This window comes from Taeniopygia guttata, chromosome 19 (assembly GCF_048771995.1).
Source record: "Taeniopygia guttata chromosome 19, bTaeGut7.mat, whole genome shotgun sequence".
NCBI classification, from domain to species: domain Eukaryota; kingdom Metazoa; phylum Chordata; class Aves; order Passeriformes; family Estrildidae; genus Taeniopygia; species Taeniopygia guttata.
The window spans coordinates 1,965,172-1,984,232 of NC_133044.1; the positions used below are offsets into that span (position 1 = coordinate 1,965,172).

At 40.9% G+C, this 19,061-nt stretch overlaps 1 protein-coding gene across 14 annotated transcripts in view; it reads left to right on the top strand.

Annotated features, from left to right (window-relative positions):
* Nucleotides 1–19,061, top strand: part of BCAS3 (BCAS3 microtubule associated cell migration factor) — a 294,447-nt gene that overhangs the window by 52,489 nt on the left and 222,897 nt on the right. For all 14 annotated transcript variants that reach the window (XR_012051429.1, XM_030288254.4, XM_030288255.4 and 11 more), the window contains exons 13-14: nt 7,306–7,399; nt 16,697–16,830. Coding sequence is in view for 13 of the 14 variants with exons in the window: in XM_030288254.4 (XP_030144114.4) it covers nt 7,306–7,399; nt 16,697–16,830 (228 nt within the window). In the remaining variant the exon portion in view is untranslated. The remainder of the gene's footprint in view (nt 1–7,305; nt 7,400–16,696; nt 16,831–19,061) is intronic.

Genomic DNA, 19,061 nt, shown 5'->3' on the forward strand with positions numbered 1-19,061 from the left:
GGCTATGAAGTGTAAAAGTTAGAATTTTATGTAAATCTCAAATGCAGTGGAGCACAATGCTGTTTTTTTCAGGCATTTGCACTGTTTTATAATAATAGAGTAAATTTACTGTATACAAGAATTCACAGTGCAGTGCATCAGGAAAAATCATTTGTTACAAACTCCACACCATTATCAGACAGTTTTAAAATTGCTGGATTTTCCTGTCTTTATGACAGGAAAGATATCCATGTCTTTTTTTGTTTGATTCTACCACTCATTTAATTTTAAAGTGGCTGGTCCTGGATTCAGTGTTTATGCAGAACTCCCACACACTTCATTATTCTGTAACTAGCGTGTGAGATTTTTTTTTCTCATGGTCACATTTATGGAATTTAAAGCAAAAAAAGCTTTATTTTTTTCATGTTTTCACCTATCTTTATGATGCTCATTGCAAGTAAGTTGGTGAGTTATTAAGGGGCACATCAGAAGTAAAATATTTAGCTAGGTATATTTTTTTTCCTTGACAGGAAAATAAAATCTTTTACTTGAAAAAAAAAAAAAAAACAAACCGAAGAAAAACTTCATTATGGTTTTTTCCTGAGAATTAATTTTGGAAGTATTTAGCCAAACAATATTGCATTGAAAGAGAATTGTTCATAAAACAGTATAGATATTTTCTACCAAAATTGAAATAAAAGAAAGAAGATATCGGGAAAAAATTAATATCTTAGAGTCAGGTTTTAAAATAATTCTGTTGGCAGCTGGGATTTGTTTTTGTTCCCATGAAAAAAAAATTTTTCTTGGCTCTTCGTATACAATAAGGAAAGAAAAAAAAGACAAATTTGACTTCATAAATTTCTGATGAAGCTGTTTAATGTGGTCATTATTTCTGCTGGTTGCTGTCTGTGCTTTGATTCTTCTGCATAGGCCTAGGGGGGAAAAAATGATAGATCTTAGGTTTTTAAGGCTTGTTATATATGATTTAGAGGTTTTATGAACTTGTCCTCTGACCCTAACAATAGTAGGGAGCTATCAAAGCCTAAAGGGCACTCCAGGAGAGGAGCTGTAAAAATGATAACGTTTGTCTTGTCCAAACCCTGCTGCTCTAACATAAATAAGCCATCAGCTCTAGGAAAATAAGTTTTGTCTTGAACCTCTAGGAATCTGGATATCATAATTGTTTGTATTGCATTCATATTTTTGTGATCTGAAGCTTTTAAATGCTGTTAAATTATGTAATTTATTTCCAGTGCTGTTATTTGCTTTCAGAATTATATTTATTTCCAGGAAAAAAGAAAATAACCTTTCTTTTGCATTGTTAGATTTTCATGGTGCAGGCAGGAGATTTTTAAAAATAATTTTTTCTTCCTGAAATGTTAAAAAATGCACTTTGTACGTGGTTATTCCACACTGCCAGTACAGAACCTTCTCCTGTGAGGGGTGTCCTGGGTGCTCCCAGTCCCTCTGAGTCTTTTCCTGTGCCTGCAGCTCTGTTTGCAGTGGAAATGTGAATTTCTGTGCAGATGTGAGCTGGGAGATGCTGGTTTTGGCAGGGATGTGATGCTGTGTGCTGGCAGGAGAATTCCTGCCAGGAGTGCCAGTGTGGATGGCACTTGTTTGTGCTGGCTGGCTGACCCTGGCTGGGTTTGGGGCAGGATTCAGGGAAGGGTTTTAGCACCTCTGACCTCTCAGTGAGGTGAAATTCTCACAGAGCTCACAGCAGACGCTGCAGCAGGGAGCTGATCCCAGCTGTGAGCTCCTCGTGCCCAGAGTCTCTGACTTTGTTTTACTCTCCTGTGGAAAATCAGTTTGCTGGGCGTGGTGGCTGAGCTCCATCCTCACTTTGGAGGGCTGGTGGGGCAGGCTGGTGATGCCAAGTCCTGTAAAACAGCCCTCTCTGTTGTAGGGTCACTGTTTCACTGGTTTTTCTAAAGTTACTGGTTTATAGAATCACAGATTCACAGACTCAATAAGTTTGGAAAAGACCTGCAGGATCATCAAGTCCAGCCTTTGACTGAATCCTGCCATTCCCATGAAACCAAATTGCCAAATTTGCTCAGTTTTTTTGAATCCTCCCAGGAATGGGGACTCCACTTTCCTGTGGGGGAGCTCCTCTTCCAGTGCTGAACCACTCTCAGTGAAAGGATTTTTCCTTGTTTGTTCACCCCAGTTTTCAGATTCCTGAAATGAAGAGTTCTGAGTGGAATCAACAAACCCTGCTGGGATGAAATACCAGGATTGGGATGTTCATGGCTGTGCCCATCAGGCTCTTCCTCCTCTCACTGAGAAAACCTGAATTTAAAATTCCAACCAAGTGTTTCCTGGGCTAAATGAACACTGGGAAAGCCTTGAATCCCATTCAGCAGGGGTTGGTGTGTTCCAGCCTTGTCGCAGCTGAGGGCAGTTTCAGAAGCAGGGAGGAATTATTTTCCTATCATCAGTGCCCTCCTAATCTAAAATAAATACCTCACCTCCTTCAGGTCAATAAAGATTTTTATCACCTGCACAGCCTGACTAAGAATTTGGGTGTTGCAGTGGAAGATACATTTTCCAAGTAATAAAATAAGCCTGTAAGATAGGATACAGGAAATAAAAATAACCTGTTTTAAAGAGAAAGAAAATGGAAGACAACAATAAATCTAAGGCAGGCAAATAAATCAGTTGGATGAGAAATAAGAACTTTTTTTGAGTGGGGAAGCATTTTTTTTACATAAATGTGACTGACGTTTTTCAAATTAGTGATGCAAGTACTTTTTCAGTTATTTCAGGCATAGCACACAGGTTCTTAAGAGGGACTGAGCTGCTTTGTGCATGTGTACAAATATAACAATTTCTGTGCCAGGAGAAAGATGAGGGGACATGTTTTGGACACAAACCAGGAGGCTTAACTATATTTTTCACTATTTTTTTTTACTTTCTCCTATTTCAAAAGCATTAAATATGGGAGGGAGCTCGATGTGTGTCGTTCACTGCCCTGTGCTGCCATGGCAGAGGGTGAAATGCAAACTCAGCACTGAAAAATCCACAACTAAAGACCAAAGAACTCTCCTAATATAATCTTGCAGGATTAAATCTGCGGGGGAAAGTATTTTTAATAAACCTTATGAATGTAGATATTGTAGTAAACTCTCATCCCCAGCAGTTGTTTATGTGATAGCTCCTACTTTCAGAATTTATGCTACTTTAAGAAAATTTGAATTATGAGGTAATTAAATAAATGCAGAGGAATGCAGAATTATTGACATTGGCTGTCAGGAGATATTTGTAAAAGGAATAAAAATAATTATCGAGATGCCCAAGTAACTTTGTGGTAAACCAAAATATGTTAACAAGGTTGTGTGCTTGTTTAAACTTCCTTCTAATGAAGTGTTAGCAAACTTTTCAGTTAGATGGAAGGACTATTTATTTGAATCCCTTAATTAGTTGAAATGGATAAACCTAAAGCTGTACAGATGTCGTCTTTTTCAGTAATTGGAATTAAATGTGTAAGACTTTATTGGCTTGGGTTTGAAAGAAAAATTATTTTCTTTCGACCTTTGTTTCTGTATTCTTAATTAATTCATCCACTGGGCCACCCACGTGCAGGCTGCAATAATGACCTTGCTCAAAAGTCCCCAGTTTTGGGGCAGAATGTGAATCTGTTCAACATCTAACAGTTGGTTGACAGAGAAAGATATGGCCAGTTGAAAATCCAAAACTCCATGCTGGGTGTGTTCTCCAGGGCTGTGATTGATGAAATCTCACTGTGCAGCTCATCCACAGCTCAGCAATATTGGAGGGAATATTTTCAAAACAGCTCAGCAAAATAAGATAATATGCTGATCTATTTATGGTTTAAAATGTGATCAGGACTTTTTTTTTTTTTTCCCTGTTCCCTATTAACTTTTTATTGCATTAAAGAGGAATTTTCGGGGAAAAAAGCAGCTGCAGTTTCCAAAGTTCATTTTCATTTGAGGAGGAGTTGATATTGAAGCAAATCAAGATACTTATCAGGAGCCGGAATTGTTGTGAAATTTTGGTCTGAAGCAAAAAGAAGCTCAGAGAGTGAAGCATATTCAATAATAAAACTTTAACTACAGACATAATTCCACTGGTCATTAACACCAAGGCTTTTATTTTAGGAGCAGCTTTGGCAAAGGCTGATGTGATGTCCTGATGCTCAGATATTTGGCCTCAATTTTCTTCACTTTTTATATCTCCATGTATTACAGAAGAATTCTTTTTATATATAAATATAAAAAGAGCAACAGGATTCCCTCAGAGCATAATACTGTCTGCCTCACTTTTATTAAAGGAGATCTGGTTTTTGTCAAGAAGACATTTTTGTCTCAGATAAATGGTTCAGGCTGAGCGTGAGGCTGGTTTGAGTTTATGCTGGATTCTATTAAAAGGAGTGCAGTAGTTAATGCCACAGATCTATCACTTTTAGCCCCTTTCCACTGAAGTTTGACCTTGGCTGTAACTTGGGGGAGGCTCTTTGTGACTCAAACTCCAGCTCCAGCTCTTTAAAGCATTTGGGTTCTCAAGTGTACAGCAAATATTTGTTATACAATATTCATATTTATAATTATTGCCAAACCTATTTGTTTTTTATGATGATGGGATTACTCTTTTCTTAATTGTATTAAGAGTAGGACCTGCTTGATTAGATTTGGGTCCATTTTTATTTGTGTTACTTTCATGTTTTATTTAAAAACATGTCTTCACTGGGATAAGTGGTGTAATTTGCTTTTAAAGATTAAAATAATTAAAGTCATGATTACGAGTGGCTTCTGTTCAGCAGTACTGAAAATACCACGGAGGAAGGAAAATATGGCATAGGAGAAAAAAGCTCTGGCTGCAGTTATCCCTGCCCTGGCAGCAAACACTGCTGCCTGGTAGTAAATGCTGCCCTCGGTGCTTTGTCTCTTCTTTTAGGGTGAGATAAAGATGATTTGATGAATCTTTGATAAACTTCAGAGTTCTGCTGTAACAGAGCTGCTTGGGGAGCTGGTTTGGCTGCACACCCAGCCACAGGCTCTTTGGCTGGGCAGGTTTGGGGAAAATCCTCTTGCAGCTGATGATAAAATATTTTTGGGCATCAGGAGCAGCTGAGGGCTTGTTCACGAGGAGCCTTGGTAGAAAAATTTCAGTGTTGGTCCATTTTTGTGAGCTCTGCAAGGAGCTCAGTGACTCTTGATCTCCAGAGCCATGCTGATTTCTGAACCTTTCTCAATGAGAGACTTTGGAGGGTTTTTCAGCAGAGTGGTTAGAGGCCACTACCTTGGAGAAGGAATCCTGTTGGGGAGGAAAAAAATTGCAGCCTCGGGATTCCTGTGGGCTCTGCAAGCTCTGGGAGGAGAATGAGCTGTTTCCCTCGAGCTCTCTGACAGCCCCTGCATGTGTTATTAGGGAAATTGTCCCTCTGTTTTGATTTCCAGGAAAAATTCCCAACTCTGCTGTTTTCAGGGGCACGGAATCCTCAGCTGGCTGGAGGAGCTGCTGGTGCTGGTTTGATGTTGCTAAAGCACTGGGTGTTGTATCAGCATCATTTTGATTTCCTGAAGTTCTGTAAAAAAGGAAAATCCCGCTGGGATTTAAAGCTGTGCAAGGTCTGAACTGGGATGGGAACCAGGCTTTGGTTTGGTGGCATCTTTGTGAGGGACATTTGGTTCATGATGGAGTTAAGTCCAATTCCTTGGATTTTTTTTTTTTCTTCCTTCCTTTGTAGTGTTGGAATTGTAAAAAATAGATATTTGTTATGCACAAGTGCAGTGCAGAAAAGCAGGGGGAGGACCTGACAAATCCTGAAGATTTCAATAGATTAGTGATTTAAAAAAAAAACACTTTTCTCTGTTCCTAAAGGATTTATTTTTTCATGCTGATTTTAAAAAGAGGAAGGATATTTTTGCATCTTTCCATGCACAAGCATTTTTTCCACGTGTGTTCCCAAAGCCAGTTCTGTCCATTCTGACACAGACAGTGACACATCAGGTGCTGAGAAAGGAGCCCTGAGTGTCACATTCCCCACTGCCCAAGATTTCCAAATTTGATGAAGGTGCTTTTGTGGTGGCTTTTCTTGGCTTTAATTTTGCTTTACTTGGTTAATACAATGGGATGAACATACTTGAATTTGAATCTGCAAAGGTCAGTTTGCTGTACCAGAAAACTGGTGAAAGGGGGAAATCTTTAAAAACTCCTTTTGGAGTATTTTTTTTCAAGAAGATATTTTTAAACAGTAAACAACAAAGAATTGAAAGCATGGGATCAGTTAACATCATATACAAATAGAGATTTGGCCTTTTTTGAGTTCTCAAGTTTTCTAAGTCTGTTTCTAAGTCTAAGGTGTTTTGCAGTTTTTGATGTGACTTTTTGCTTGGTATCATATTTCCAGAGGAAAAATATTTAAGGATCAGGTTGCCATCCAGTGCTCCTGCCTGTTGGACAGGGTTTGTGCTGCAGGGGTGATAACAGCAGTGCATTTATCATTTTTATTTTTTTTCTCAAATAAAGCCACGTTGAATTAATCCTGCAGAAGAGGCTGCATATGAAATATGCTGTATAACCATTTCTAGCAATGATTTAGCTCCTGTGATACCCACACATTTCTGATTGAATATTCGTATTTAGCAGGCTAGACCTGCAAAAAAAAAAAAAAAAAAATCCTTTGTTAGGTGGTCATTATCATTTCTCTTTAATGAGAGAGCAAAGTGTTGAGGCTGAGCCCAGAGCTGAGCAGTGATAAATGATGCTGGAGTGCCTGAGGTTCCCTGGGTGAGGAAAGCTGTGCTCCCTGCAAATCCTTGGGAAGATCTGCAGCCCCTCTGGTTTGGTGGTTCTGGAAGGAGCAGGAAATGCTGACGAGGGAGAGCAAAGCCATAATTGTGCTGTGAGGTGCCAGAGCTTGAGGCTTGATCTGTCTTCCACTTACTTGCTTTATGTACTTGGGATCAAAATACTGATTTATGTAAGGGTTAAATATTTACTTTTCTTTCTAGGATGTCATTTTGTTCTTGGAAACCTCAAATGAAGCTTCCTGCACAGCACGGTGTAGTGAGCACTTTTGCAGTCTGCAATAATTCATGGAGCAAAATGGGACTATTTTTCTATTTTTTCCCTAATTTGAATATGATAAATAAATAAGAAATCCAGGCATAAGGTGGATAATCCTTTCTGGTTATTAGAGCAGGTCTCATGTGTCTGTATCTGAGAGAATTCCCAGGATTGTTGGTGTTGAGCTGACAGGCAGGAACAGTGAATGTGAGCACACCAATCCCTGTGTCAGTAAATGGGATTTTCCCTCTGGAGTGTTTTCCCTCTAATCTGGCTGTGCTCTGTCCCCAGGTCCTGGTGAGTGAGGACTCGGACAGCGATGGCATCGTGGCCCATTTCCCTGCTCATGAGAAGCCCATTTGCTGCATGGCCTTTAACCCCAGTGGTAAGAGATTCTTCTGGTTTTTGGGATGGATGTAAACAAGGCAGTGAATCCCACAGGAACGAGTCCCCTGGCTTTGGAGGGAGTGCTGGTCCCACTGGGACACTGCAGGTGACCTGCTCTGTGGAGTGTTGGATGTGTGATTTGTCTTCTCTGGAAATTTCAAACTTTAGCAACTCTTTTACTGCCAGCCAGGTGCACACATGTTGTGATCCTCAGGTATCCAGAGGATCAGCACATGGATTAAATTGTAGTCCTCCCTAAACACAGAAATAAAATAGTTTCATTGGTTTTTAAAGTAACTTATTATTTCTTTGCTAATTAAGAGTTTGCAATCTTACCCTCTCTCCTGAGTGAAATCAACTAAAATCTGAAAATACTTGTAAGAAACTCCTCAAAAGTGCTTGTTTCTCTCCTTCCTCTTTATACAAGTGACTATGGGCAGCAGGGACAACTACAAATCTTGTATATTAATTGATCTTATTAGTCTGACAATTAACATTTCATTATCTGCAGATAAATGATGTTCTGGCTGATTGCAGCAGCACTCAGGGAAATGGTCAGGGAATCAACAGCTTCCAGTACCCAAATTAACAATTTCTAAAATGCAGCAAATGCCATGAAGATCAGGAGGGTGAAGTCACATTTCAGAGAATAAAACTAAATGTCTGTCATTTATGTTTTCACTTTTGCTGACCAGTTGGTGTCATTCTGACACCCCATCTGTTGTGTCAGAACTCTTTAACAGTGCAGTGCAGTTCACTGGGATTTTGTGACAGAAAAGCTGTATTCTCATCTGCCTGGATTTTCTTGGAAGGGAATTTTTCATGGAGCACTGTGCAGTGAACTGAGAATCCTCAGTTCAACTGAGAATCCTCAGTTCCAGAACAGTCATTTTGCTTTGTGCTCTGAAAGAAGGATGCTACCTAAAGTGTACCAATGCTAATTAAATGAAATAAATAAGTTAAATAAATACAGCTGCTTAAATTAGAATGGTAAATAGATATGAATTAAATGCCTTCTTAAGAGAGTTTCTAGGATTGTATAAATTTAAAAGGCCAGCAGAATGTATATGCAAAACCAAATTAACTTGTTATTTTTCAAAAGGAAGGCTATTTTTGCAAATTGCTGGCTACTTCTATTATAATGAAGTTCTTTGGTTTGCTCAGGTACTGGGACGAGAATAACTTAGAGAGTGACACTTAGATCAAATGGTGTTTAATGGCAAAGCACTTCTTTAAGTGGTGTTGTTTTTGGCTGCTTGCAGATGCTGTGTGCTTGGGAGATTTGCAGGAGGGATGGGGACAAACCAGCAGAGAACTCTTCCTCCAGTGAGAGCAGCACTTAGCCCAGGATTGTGAGCTCTTTATTTAACATCAAGGCAGGATTTTGTTTGAAGCCAGGGCTGTAACATCATCCCAGCTCATTCTCCAGTGGTCACTGGCAATCAGGCTGAGCTCATTACAGAGAACAAAACAAGGGGTGGCTTTTGATTCTGTCCTTGGCTGCTTGCTCTGAAACCCCACTTTTACTCCTAATTTCCAGCACACAGTGCCTGCAGAGCTGTGCTGGGGAGGCAAACAGGGAGCACTGCTCTGATTCACTGAAAGTTTTACTTTCTGGGTCTGATAAACCCTTTAATCCCATTGTGTCTCAGTGCAGGAACTGCACAGGTGCTCAGGCCTGAGTTTTGGGAGGATCCCTTTATAGGTTTTTATTGTGTTAAAAACGAGCAGAATCCTCCTTTCATTTGGACAGATCAGAGGTATAAAGGCATTTATGAACTGTGATAATGAAAACCAACTTGTGTGTAAATGATCCACATCTCTCCATACTACAGGAATTGTTATTTGTGCTTTTGAGAGTAATTTTCAAGTCTACTGGGCTGCAGCTTTATTTCAGTCAGTTATCTTTACTTCACCACATTTAAAAGCAAAGTATAGATGTTTTATTTGTGCTAAAACTGAGTTGCTAAATGCATTGTTGTCTACACTTGGGCAAGTTCTCCACAGCCAGTGGAGAGTCTGTTCTTTTAACCTATGAAGTTTCTTCCTGCTGCCCCTGCAGAGGGGAGGAAGGGCCAGATCCTCTGGGCTCCCCAGGGAAGGTGGGGATGCAATGTGGGAATAAGTGGAACATAAAAACCTGTAGAGATGCTATTTTCACAATTTATAGATGAAACAAAGGTTAGAGAAATCAGCCCTAAATTTTAGATATGATCAATAATTCTGGAGTCTTGGTGTTTGAGCGTTGAGTTTGGTGTTGGAGGACACCAGGACATTTTCATGTGGACACTGCTGCTCTGCCTCTGGAGTTCTACTTTCCATGGGAGCCTCGAGTGATGCAGACCAGTAAGGAATAATTTTGGAAGCTGGGCTGAGCTTCTGAGCCCACCAGAGCAGGGGATTGTGCTGGGATCCCAGTTCTTGTGGGAATTCCTGCTGTGGTCAGTGCAGAGCCTGAGCTGGACTTGGCCTCCTGGCTCCAGATGGGATTTCCAGGAGCATCCATAAAAACATCTCCATCCCTTGTATCTGGTCTGGGGGGCAAGTTAAGTGTGGAAGTTCTCATGTCTGTTCAAAGGTTGATTAAATAATTCACTCCTGGTTTTGGAAGGTTTGTGCCTCATTTCCCTGTCAGGCTGCACTGCCAAGAATTATATGTACAACAAACCCTGTGGGCAGCCAGGAAAGATGAGAATTATCCTGTTGGATTTTTTAGAGCTTCTGCTTCAATTTCCCATTTGTTAAGGCAAGTGAGTAGCCTTAGAGCCTCTGAAAAGGACATTCTGTTACCTAAGCTTCCTGGTGGTCTTCTGCTGGGACAGCTTTTCCCAATAAAAGCTTTTTTCTGGACTCAGATGCTGCATAGAGGGGTTTTCCAGCTGCAGGACTTGATCCTGGCTTCTACAGGGAGCAAAAGACACAATATTTTTCAATAAAAGCCCTTAAAACAAACAGAAAATACAATGATTAAAACACTTCTGTAGCTATAGCTAAATCCACTCTCAATTTGGGAGTCAGACCAGCTTTTAAATCGATGGGATGGGTCAGGTACATTCTAATTTTAGTGTCAAAGAGGAAAGTTTTCAAATAAGGCTCTCAATTAATAAACAGCTAAAAAAAATGCTCATTTATAAATATCTGGGGTTTTTTTTCTTTTAAATGTGGTAGATAAATGATCTGCTTTCCAGAAGTGTTGCTCCTGCCAGCTTGGCAGCTGAGAGCTGTGAAGTGCAAGACATTGAAAATTTAAAATAATTAGGCTTCCTTGGCTACAAAAGAGATTTTCCGCCCATTAATAACAAGAAAATTAATGTTGGGCCAGCAGTAAAATAGATTAAACTGTGTCCCCCTTGGGATGCCTGACTGCACCTTTAACAGACCTGAAATTCCTCTGATTATTTTAATGTTCTATATTGAAATGTGACAGTGGCCTTGAGTTAATAGTTAAAGAGGCTGAAATTGGAACACCTCTGCACAAGTTTTTTCCCATTGATCAGAGAAAGTGGGCAGGAAAACTCTCCTGGAGAGTAAATCAAGCTGTAATTATTTAATGACAGAATAATTCTTCAGTTTTTCTGTTCATTTTCTTCTGGTTTTCAACTTGAATTATTGCCTTGGAAGACAAATATATTAAAATTAAGGCAGTTAGATGAGTTGCAGGTATAAATGTTGTGTCTCTATGTCCCATGTCACCAAAAGGAGGAATCCCTGATGATTGATGGCTTGATCAGGAATTGCATTTTGGGTTGGTTGTGAAGGAAGAGCTGTAGCCATAGATTATTTGAGGAGTTATTAGAGTCATAGGGAGTTATTTATTCACAAAATAATATTTTGCTTCTCTTACTTTTGGCTTCTTGGGATTTTTTAAAATATTTACATTAAATCTTTACGTGCTTGCATTTATTTTGTGGTGAATTTTGCTAAAATCAGAATTTCATTATTTAGGTAAGATTTTTTTGAGACCCAGTTTTGTAACTGCAGCACGTGGTCCACTTGGGAGTACCCAGGGGTTGAGCAGCTCTGATGTTTGGCTGTATTTTCACTTACCTAGGAGAGGGATTGAGTGGGTATAAATAAAGCTGCTGTTCCTGGCTCAGGCCAGATGCCTCAGAAAACCATGGGCCGTATAAACTTTGTCACATGAATGCAATTTCTCAGCCCAGGGAGCTTAGTGGAGCAGGAATCCTGTCCCAGTGAGGCTGTGGAAGGTGGCAGTGCCAGGAGAAATCCGTATGGACTGAACCAGGAGCTGCTCTAAGTCACTGTGGTTCCCCTGAGAGCTGTGAGCCTGTAATTTGGGAACCTCCAAAGCTCAGTACCAACCTTGTGTGGGATCCAAGTTCAGATTTCCAAACTGAAGTGTGAGAGGCTCATATCTTTTATCACTTTTTGAACAGGCAGTGGGTTGGTGCAGTGGCTGGACTGGGCATGGAAATCTGAGGGTTGCATTCCTAAATCCAGACTATCCATGGATCCACATTTCCTCCATGCCTGATTCCCAGCACTTGTGCCCTTGGTGTTTTGAAAAGAAAGCCAACACAGCTTGAAAGTGTCGAGTCCTTCAGTGAGGGCTGGCAGAATGACACAGTTTGGGGAGGTGGAAAACCCTCTGAAAACTGAAGGGAAGCTCCTGGTGAAGCTCCAAACCGTGTGGACCTCATTTCTATGCACGCAATCAACAGCTCTGCAATTAGGGAGGTGTTATAAATAGGATGTGGTGGGGCTGCCCAGCGCTCTCTAATTTGCCCTGGTGCTGCCAGGAGCTGGGCACTCGGTGTCCCAGCAGCAGCTCCAGGCCCAGCCTCGTCAGGCAGGGGGAGGAAGCTCTGCGATAAACACGGCGCAGCCTCAGCTCCCCATCGCTCCTGCCTTCCGCTTCCAGGCCCTATAATTAGAAGTCCTTCTTTTCCTTGTATTCCCAGTTGACGCAAATGCTTTTTGTGGCTTGGCACCTCATTTAGGGTGTGGGCTTAGTTTATGGCCAGGCCAGAGTCTGGTTTAGTCTTCTGATACTGCATAAATAGCTCTTAACCCACAGTCTACATCTGTACTAGTTTTTCCTTTTATGCATATATTCCTCGTGTTTTTATTTCTATCGTGAAAGAAGCTGATTGTTTCCCCAAACAGAATGCAGGAAAAGTAGGAAGCTGTAAATTAGGGCAGGTAAAACAAAGCTTTGCTAATTTTTTTCCCCCATCTAGGATATCTGTTCCTTTGAAACTGGATTTTAATCATCTCTGTGGATTTAAAATAACCACACAGTAAAACAGTCATTAATTTAATCTGGCTGCACCCTCGCACTGTGGATAAGCAAAATCAGAATTTTTGCAATGAGATATATACTAAATGAAGTCTGGTTTACACATAAATTTCCACTGGGTCCTGTGTATGCAAGGCTTCCAATGGATTTCAGCTGCTATCTGTTAAACAGGGATTAATGCCAGTTGGAAAAATAAGCAGGAAATCCTCAAGAATTATTCATTTTTCATCTCTGATTATTCACCCATAAAGTCCCTCATAGGAGAAGACATTCGGACTGAACTTAGCAGAGCTTTAACCTGTATTTCCGTCTGAACAACTTTTTGGGAAAACTGTCACAAGGCCTCTTAAGAAGCTTGAGTTGAAATTTCCTGCACTTGAAAGTGAAAGTGAGGTAGGACCAGGATTCCAGTTCGTGTTTCTCTGCTGGAATTAGGAATTCCTGCTGGGATGCTGCAGGGAGATGGAGAGAGAAACAAAATGGCTGAGCTGTGATAATGGAAAACTGGGATTCTTCAGTGTGAAGTAATGAGAGCTGGAAAATCCCACCACAAACCCCAGGCCAGTGTTCTGAAACATGGGTGATTTATTGTTTGAATAACAGGGGCGAGGAAGAGATTTCAAAATGCTGTTTTATAAATACACGTTCTTTCCCATCTGTGGTGTTGTGCTTGGGACCTCGGTGTTGATACAAGTCCTGCCAGAATATATTTGTACTTCAAATGCAAATGTGGGTGTGAAAGGGCCTCCTTTAACTTACTGAAAAAGAGTCTCTAATACAAGTGAAGGGCCTGTTTTCCCTGGGATTTCATCTAATAAATGCATTTATTCCAAACGAGACAGGCAGCAGGGTTTAGATACGAATTGCCAAATCAGATACCACTCATCTTTCTATTTTTAAGTCAAATCCTTTCCAGCCACAAATGTATTATCTTTCACCTCTGTACTCCTTCAAGTTAGCAACAGCAGAGAAAAGAAACCCCAAACCAAACCCAGAAAACCCAAAGGCAAAGCACACATGGAACCAAGAGCTGGGAGCATCATCTGGAGCTGCTCAGAGCTGCAGGTAGATGAAATGTCACAGCTGTGCCTGTGGGGATCCAGGGTGTCACTGAAGGCACAAACAGGAACCACCATGGGTTCTGGGGGCTCGTGTGCCACAGGTTTTGGTGTTTGTGCTCAGAGTGAGCCCTGCTCTGCCTGAAGCAGCGTTGTAGGGTTGGGAAGAAGCCTGTGAGGAGCAGGGGTTGATACCCTCCCTGCACCACCCGCAGACACCTGCAGCTCTCGCCAGCGCTGGAAATCAGATCCTGCTGAGCTGAACACCCATGGATTGCATGGATAACACAGGATGGTGATCCCGGTGTTTTCACTGGCTCAGGGTCCTTACACAGCATTTTGTCTCCAGTTCCAGACAGATTTTTGGCAGATTTAGGTTTTTTTTTTTACCATCTTCCATGCTCCATGCTGTGCCGTGCGCTCGGATCCACACGAAGAACGCTCTGCTGGGATCTCTGGGTGCACTCAGCCCTGGGTCTGCATTTATAAAAGACTTCTCAAGCCTTGGGGGAGGAAATAATACCTTGTCTGTTCAGTCTTCAAAGTCTTATGGACCATCTCCTCCAGCTTCTTCTCTAAGGTCCTTTCCATTTGGAATAAGAGAGAGCACAAAAGGACCCAAAGCACCCTCCGTGTCTATATAAAGCTGTCTAATGCACGAGGAGAGACAAACACATAGAGAAGGTAAATTGTTACTGGTTTGAATCAGATCTTTTGGAATATCCTTGTTCCAGTAACAGCAGCAGCACAATTCCAGCGTACAAACCCCTCTTTGCTTCCAGCTTTCTCTGCTGGAAATGCTATATATTATTGAGGACCGCACACTTCACTAGAAGGGAAGTGTAGTTTGTGATGTTGCAGAACAGAATTAATGCAAATTGTGTGCATAATCCCACACTAAAGGCTTGGCTGCCTTGCACCGGAGCAACTTGAGCTGTATTTCCTATCAACACAGTCACTACAAATCAAGGAAATTGCCAGTTAAGCCAACATTAACATCCAGACCAACCTCAGCTCACATGCCTTACCGCCCAAACATAATACCCCAGTGCTCTCCCGGATTTCTCAGCTCCATAACAAACTCCCTTTCATTTCTAACACTCGGGGCCGGAGGAACAGCCGGGAACAGTAAAAGTGTGTCTGCTGGAGGGAATCTTGCTGAGCTCAGATGTGAGATGGTGTGTTTGTGCGAGCTGCAGGAAATGCCTGGGTGCAGCGTGGGTGGCCGGGCCGGGTCTGGCCCTGCCAGCCTCAGTGGTCAAGCCGAGGGGAAGCTTGGAGGCAGTTTTGTCTCCGAGAGCAATTTGGATTTTGTACCTTGCTGCTGGTGGGCCTCAGCGCCTTGGAACTGTGTGTTTGCCTTCACAGGATCCTTCTTTCAGAGGTTTTGGAGAAGCTGAGGTGTGCCCTGTTGGTGCTGTGTTGCCCTGGGAGGGGTTTCTGGACATTGGACACACAGGGCTGAGCCTTCGGCCTCTGTGGCCTAAGGAATTTTTCTTTCTAGGCCTAAAAGGACCAGGAAGAAAAGACAGAAATTTTTCTGTCTGGGCCTAAAGGACCCAACCTCTTGGATTCCAGGATTGCCATGGAGGGAAAACACTCAGGGTACCAGTCTAGTGATGAAATGGTGAAATGAAATTAGCTTTTCCCATAGAAAAGCTAATCACACTTAATTTTTACTCTGCTGCTTGGCATGCTTTTTACCGTTTAACACTAAAATTTTCCAAGTGTCATAAGGTGGGGAATCAGTGGTAATGGGTGAGAGGTTTCAAATGCGTGCTGTTGGTATCTGGGACAGCAGAGGGATAAGCAGTTTCTGCTATCACCTGTAAATAAATGAAGGCAATGGACACTCACTTATGGCAGAAATAAAATAACCATTTATCCTCTGAATAAGTGTCACGTAAAACATGGGGACTAAGTTCTCTTCCTGCAGGGTAAAAGGTTTCAGTTGTGCTTTATGTGGAGAAATATTACAACAGACCTGAGTGGAAATTCCTGGTTTTTCTTTAACAGATGGGTACCCTGAAAATTATTTAGAATGTCACTATTAAATTGCTAAAATCACTTTGTACTTGATGTTAACTAAATGTCAGAGGGTTACTTTGGGTGATAACCTATTAATTTTCATTAATAACAGAAAAATAAATCTGTAAGTTGTTACTGTAATCCTAAATTCTGCCATGATGCTGTATTTCCTTATATGTACAAAAATGCTTAAGTTTTTGTATAAATGGGTATAAATTTATGGCAAATCAACTTCAAATACCTTTGTAAATGTTTAAAACTGGGTTATGGGCTGAGACATTGTGGGATGAAAAAGCAAATAGCAACTGTAGGTTACTGTGGTTCTACTGATCTAATTGAATAATTTCAGTACCTCCACCAGTGACCTGTTTTTAATGAACCTGGTACCTCATGTAGTGTTTCATTTGAAAGCTCTCAACTCTGCTTTTCACCAATAAATCAGACAGTTTCTTTCATTTATAAGGAAGATGCTTCTTCAGGATTGTTTTGGTATGGGCTGCTTTGGCTGGATTTCCATAATATCTTCTTCCAAAAATTGCTATTGTGGAGACATCAATCTTTTTTACACTGGCTCTTGCCCAGAGAAGAGCATTTGGGGATTTTGCTGTAACATTCATCACTTCAATGTTTCATATTGGCACACAGTTCTCAAGTTGAGTTGGAATATTCAGATTTTTCAGATGTTTTTATAGATTTGTTTTGTAATACTATCTTAATATATTAATACTTAAGTAGTAGTACTGTGAATATGATCTCAGTTGAAGTCCTGATTCATTTTTATGAGGTGAATCCCTTTCAATTCAGTAATTTTCTGTGTTTTCTTCTGTTTCCAAACCCCAAATGTAAGCCACACTCAGTGTTTCTTAGACAGACACTTTAAGCCTCTTCTTGTGCAGCGATTAATCTTTTGTGCTTTTGTGTTTCTTTTTTTTTTTCTTTTTTTACCCAGGGATGCTGCTGGTCACCACTGACACATTAGGCCATGATTTCCATGTTTTCCAAATCCTGACACATCCTTGGTCATCATCACAAAGTGCCGTCCATCACTTGTACACACTTCACAGGGGAGAGACCGAAGCCAAAGTAAGTTAAACTCTGCTGAAGAATAATCCCCAGACACCTTATACATTCTGTGTATGTTGGCACTTTAATGTTTGTTTCAGCACACAAAGAGCCTTTCTTGTGCTCCAGCCACAGAAGGGATAAGAGCAGAGCGTTTAACCTGGACAATAATAAATTCTTGCCCTTTGCAATGAGGTGCTGTCAGATTTATTCAGATCTGGCACTGCCTCCAAAGAGCCCCGATTATTGGCTGTGTTTGCACTTAACCTTTTCTCATGTAACATGTTCAGCATTTGTCTCGTGCCCGTGAAGGAACTGTCAGCGTTTGCCTGACTCTGGTGGTAAAAGCCACAGACAGACAATTAAAGAGTTGAAAGGAAGAGTTAATCAAAAGGCTGTGATTAGCTTTGTGGGGGGAAGCTGCAGAGACTCCCCAGTTTAACTTCCCTGTTGAAAAATCCCCCTCTCAGAGATGGAGGGCTAAGTTAGGATATCATCCAAGGGCGGAGAAGCCTGGAATTGTATTTTAAGCAATGCTCAGTGAAGTGATTTGCTGGTGAGGTGGGGGAAAGGGATCTGCTCCCACTGCAGAGCTGTGGCTGTGGCAGCAGTGAGTTCTGCTCGAGTCCTTCACAGTGAGCACCAGCAGAGCCTCACCTCTGGAGCTCTGAGGAACTGCTGAGGAACCTGCTTTAAATACAGGAATAAAAATGTCACCACAGGGTAAGAAATGAGTATTGCACTTGCTGATGCAATTACACACGGGAAGCACAGACTTGTGACAGCCTGGCAGATGTAAAGCACTGTGACAGGGACAGCCTGGGGCTCTGTGACTGTGGCCCTGGCACTGGGAGCTCGGGTGGTTCTGGTACCTGATTACACATCCTTCAAACCTTTTTTTTTCCCTGGGAGTTGAGCAGTTTCCCTCAAGTTTCTCACCATACCTTTGTAACGAGTAGAATGTGAAAGCTTTATTGAATGTAGCAGTGGTTGATCAAGTTTTGAGCAGGGTGAATTTACATTTCTGGTCTTTTAAATACTCTAAAGCTTTCCTGCTACCATTCTAGAAAAGTGGAATTGGTGTTACAGGCAATGGTTTGCTATAAGTAAGAATAACAATCTGGAAAGTGAGAGGAAATTAGGACAAACTGTTCATTTGGGATAATATATATAGTACTAACAATTAATTTTTATACATATTACAAAGAGCAATGAGATCTGTGTGTATACACGTACTCTGCCATCTACTTGGGCATGTTCCATAATGTGTTCAATGTTTTAGAGTTATTTTTGTTCTTCCTTCATACAAAGTCTCAATATTGAAACCCAAAGCACAGGACTTCAGTCATGAGGAACAAAGATGTTCTTCTGATTTTTACAGCTGATAAATTTGTTTTCAAGGCACACATTGGAAACCAAACAGAACACGTTTTAGAGAAGAAACCTTTATTGATACATGTTTTTTTGGGATATAGTATTAGCATCTCTGTGAAAGCATTGCATTAAAATTCTCAGAATCAACATAGTAAAATTTTTTCCTAGCTTGCCACACAGTTTTCATTTGGGATGTGAACAGTATAGCTTTTGGAATGGCATAAAATGGAGAAAATTCTTACCAGTCTGAGGTGTGTTGGTGGATTTCACAACTCCCTGGATAATTAAACAATAGTGCATTGGTATTTGTGATTCTCAACACACATAGTTTGAAATACTTACATAATATGAGGGATTGTTTTACTTTTTTCTTTTGGAATAACAGCACTTGTAGCTGTTCAATGAGAGGAGAGTTTGCTGGTGCTGCTGTTCTGTTGTGTGAATTTCATGTATGAGGAGCATTAGACAAGAATTTTGGAGACTGTTCAATATAAAATTCTCAGTGCAGCCCACACTGGGAGCCTCTCTACCTCCTGTCTGATTAGAACAGTATTTATACATTTGCTACCAGACCTTTTTCCTTTTTTCCTTTTTTTCCCCCCTGGTTTAAAAGTAACTGTGAATCAAGGCCAATGGTCTTAAAGGTCACCTTCTGTACTGGAGCTATAAAAAGTTCTAATTTGTGTTGATGGACATGAGTGATTATCAGTGTCAGAATTTGTTTAGCTAGTACCCATTATAAATTGTTTAAACATCATCATTATGGCCCTGTTATATGTGGGATTTTAATGTCCATGCTGAAATCAGCGCTGCTTTTGTATGTGAGGTTTTGGCTGACAGAGCTTCACCCCAGTTTTCCCAAAATTTCTTTTTTGTGA